At 43.2% G+C, this 3,220-nt stretch overlaps 1 protein-coding gene across 1 annotated transcript in view; it reads left to right on the plus strand.

The window, feature by feature from the left end:
• Window positions 1-3,220, plus strand: part of LOC103594118 (multiple C2 and transmembrane domain-containing protein 2-like) — a 61,522-nt gene that overhangs the window by 22,770 nt on the left and 35,532 nt on the right. The window contains exon 2 of the mRNA XM_008577307.1: window positions 2,977-3,039. Within this exon, the coding sequence (XP_008575529.1) occupies window positions 2,977-3,039 (63 nt within the window). The remainder of the gene's footprint in view (window positions 1-2,976; window positions 3,040-3,220) is intronic.

Below are 3,220 nucleotides of genomic sequence, written 5' to 3' on the forward strand. Positions count from 1 at the left end.
CACACACACACACACACAAAAAAATATCATGATATAGGTGACAACTTGGGTAGATTTCAGAGGCATTATGCTGAGTGAAAGATGCCAGTCTCCAAAGTTTATATTCTGTATGATTCCACTTATACGATATTCTGGAAAAGATAAAACTATATGAAAACAGGTCAGTGGTTGCCATGTGTTTGGAGAGTTGAGAGAGGATTTAATCACGGTGGAATAGCATAAAGGAGTTTTTTTGGATGATAGAACTGTTCTTTATCCTGACTGTAGTGGCAGTTATACAAATATAAATGTGTGCTAAAAATCATGGCACTGTACACACATGCAAAAGGGCAATTTACTGTGTGTTAGATTTTTTTTTAAAGTAAAATAAAATATTCAGAGTGCTTGATTATGCTTACTGAGAACATTAAAAAAAATGTTCTAATGGTAGTGGTATACTAGGGGTTCCTGATGATTTAAATATTAAATTGTGCTCTTTTCAATGAAAAACTAAGTCATTGATATAGTTGCTAGGTTTACAAAGAAGGTGAAAATAATATGGCTTATACTCAATGCAATGGATAACAGCTTAGGCTCTATGCAAGAGTGTAGGAGAATATTCAAAGTTATGTGTCTCCCAGTGGCTGTAACTTGGTCGTCCTGTGCATATGGAACATTTTGCTGTTCTTTATGGTAATCATTTTCCTACCTTGGAGTTTATATATGGTGTGTGACAGTTACGGTGGCCATGGGAACCATAACTTTAAGTTCTGTGACTTTTCTATGAGTAAAACCAGCCATAATGTTGAATTAATGTCATTCCTCACTTTGAATTTTCATGTTGTTATTGCATTCTTGAATAAAAGCTCTGAGATCATTTTGGATAGCATGTAAGTGATGGTGGTTATGTGGAATAGTTTTGCCATTTAATTAGCTCATCATTGAGTACAGTCAGGCCCACTTGGGAGCATATACATGGCATGCCGGTTGGAGAGGTTTAGGCGTCCATCCATTCACTCCTCCGCTTGAAAGTAGAAGATGCCAGACCACTATGATCCTTGGCTGACACCATCCACTTTAAACTGAAATTCTGATCCCAGCCTCGGTAGTTTTGTGGAAGTGTCTTCAAACAGGATTGGCTAAGTGTAGCATTAATTCATTTAATAAAACGGAAGACAACAGTGGGAGATTTTCGGGCTGCAGAGCATCAGATAACACCAGTTACTGCTGGTTCTGTGATTGCCACTGTAAATCAGGCAGAAATTGACTGAATTTCTGGGAAATAACGTACGGTGTAAAAGGCATGCAAATAACTCTTTTGACATTGGGAGCTTTGAATAAGGTTCTGATTGTTGTCATAAAGCAGTCTTCAGACACTCCCGCCCAGCTCACCTGGGTGTCTTTTTATACATATCACATATAGGAGGTACCAAGAACCAGAGGGAGAGGTTGTTCGGCAAAGGACCTGCTGCAACCTTACTTGTCTGCTATCAGGCTGAGCTCCACGTTGAGAGTCAGGGCTGTTCCTGCCTGGGCAGTGGTGGTACTTCCAGGGCTGGGGGACACAGTGACCAGAGTGCTGGGGCCTTTAGAGAAAGCTCCAAGTGCCTGAAATCACCTTTGATCCTGTGCGAGTTCATCTGAGTTGAACACAATATAGTCACAGTCTAGGACCATTAAACCTGGGGCTGGTGGGGGAAGAGGCAGACGTGAGAACCACAGAACTATGCGGCCTCCGTTCTTCCCAGCTGAGGGGCTGTGAGGCTCCAAGTCATCTCATGGTCAGGGCTCCTTTCTGCCCTGTCGCAACCCTTCTTGAGGTCACTGCATGCAGACGTGGTGGGACAGAGAGACCCTCCTTGTTTGCAAAGTCCTCACCAGCCCTCTCGGGGGCTGAAAAATTGCCCTTCTGGTCTGAAACCAGTATTTCAGAAGCTCCGCTTGAGAGACATTGTGTGTCTTGGAAGACAACCTGCCATCCAGGCAGGATCTCTGAATTGTGTTCAGGGTCCCCTAATGGTTGCTGTGGATGGGAAGGACCAATGTCATCAGCGTCGCTGGTCCCTGCCTCCATCCCCAGTGGTTCTTGGTTATCTAAGCAATCTCTGCAGTCCTGCTTCCTGTCTCCAAACCATACATAACCTTGGACTTACCAGCCTTCTTTGGAAAAGAAAATCTCAGCTTTTTCACACAAGACATGAGCACAGCCTGACGTGCCAGACAAACAGGAGTGTATTCAAATTTCTGGGAGGCCATTTGTTCATGTCCCCTCCATTCTGCCTTTCTCTGCAGACAGCTGTCCTCACACTTAGCCCAGAAACCCTGTAAAGTCCCAGGGCTCTTCTGGACCCTTCCTTTGTGCATATAAAACCTGACACAAATGAGGAGTCTACTATATCTGGTACTAACCACTGAGTGATGTGGTCTTCCCAGCCCTGTGCAATCATTTCCTGGGTATGGGAGGCATATTTAAATTAGGAAACATAAACACTTCCTATTCTGAGGTCATTTGTTCAGAATTTTAGTTTCCTAGATTTTGTTTGAAATGTTTCCTGCCTGACTAACATGCTCAGTTCTTTGGATCCTGAGTTGCCCATTTTTCTTTGGAGGCTGGGGGCAGGGCGGGCCCACACTGGGAGGCATCAGGCAAGATGGCCCAGCTGCTCCAGTTCCTGCACTGGGAGCAAAGCTATTTGTATGCTAGGTCTGTGGGTGAACTAGGGATGCCCGACTGGCCCAGCAGGAGATTGCAGTTGGCCTTATCTATGCTCTGATCAATGACTTAGATGGCAGGGACCACAGCCAGAATGACGCCACAGAGTCTACCTCTTCTTGCCAATTCTTGCCACACAAACAGGAAGGCAGCCCGCACATGTGAAACTGGGTGTGCAGATGTTCTCTTTTCCAAAGGGAAAGACCTGATAAAGGGCATCTTTCATGGGTTGATATTCTTTTGCTTTTTTAAATCGGGCATTTTTTTTTTCTTTTTATTTACAGAAGCTATGTGGAGGTGGTGATCTGAATGCTTCTATGACATCTCAACAGTTTGAAGAACATTCTGTGAGTGGCATTTCTTAAAAACAAATACTAAAGTAATTATGTTAAATATTTCTCAATCAAATGTTTGGGTTTTTATTTCTATGCCGCTTTTATTTTTAAAGAATGGCAAACTCTATCCACCTACCAAAACAGGCTTGCACATTTTAGCTGGAAGAGATTAATTCAGTGTCTATTGATTTGT

Source organism: Galeopterus variegatus, unplaced genomic scaffold, assembly GCF_000696425.1.
Source record: "Galeopterus variegatus unplaced genomic scaffold, G_variegatus-3.0.2 Scaffold1485, whole genome shotgun sequence".
Classification (NCBI taxonomy): Eukaryota; Metazoa; Chordata; class Mammalia; order Dermoptera; family Cynocephalidae; genus Galeopterus; species Galeopterus variegatus.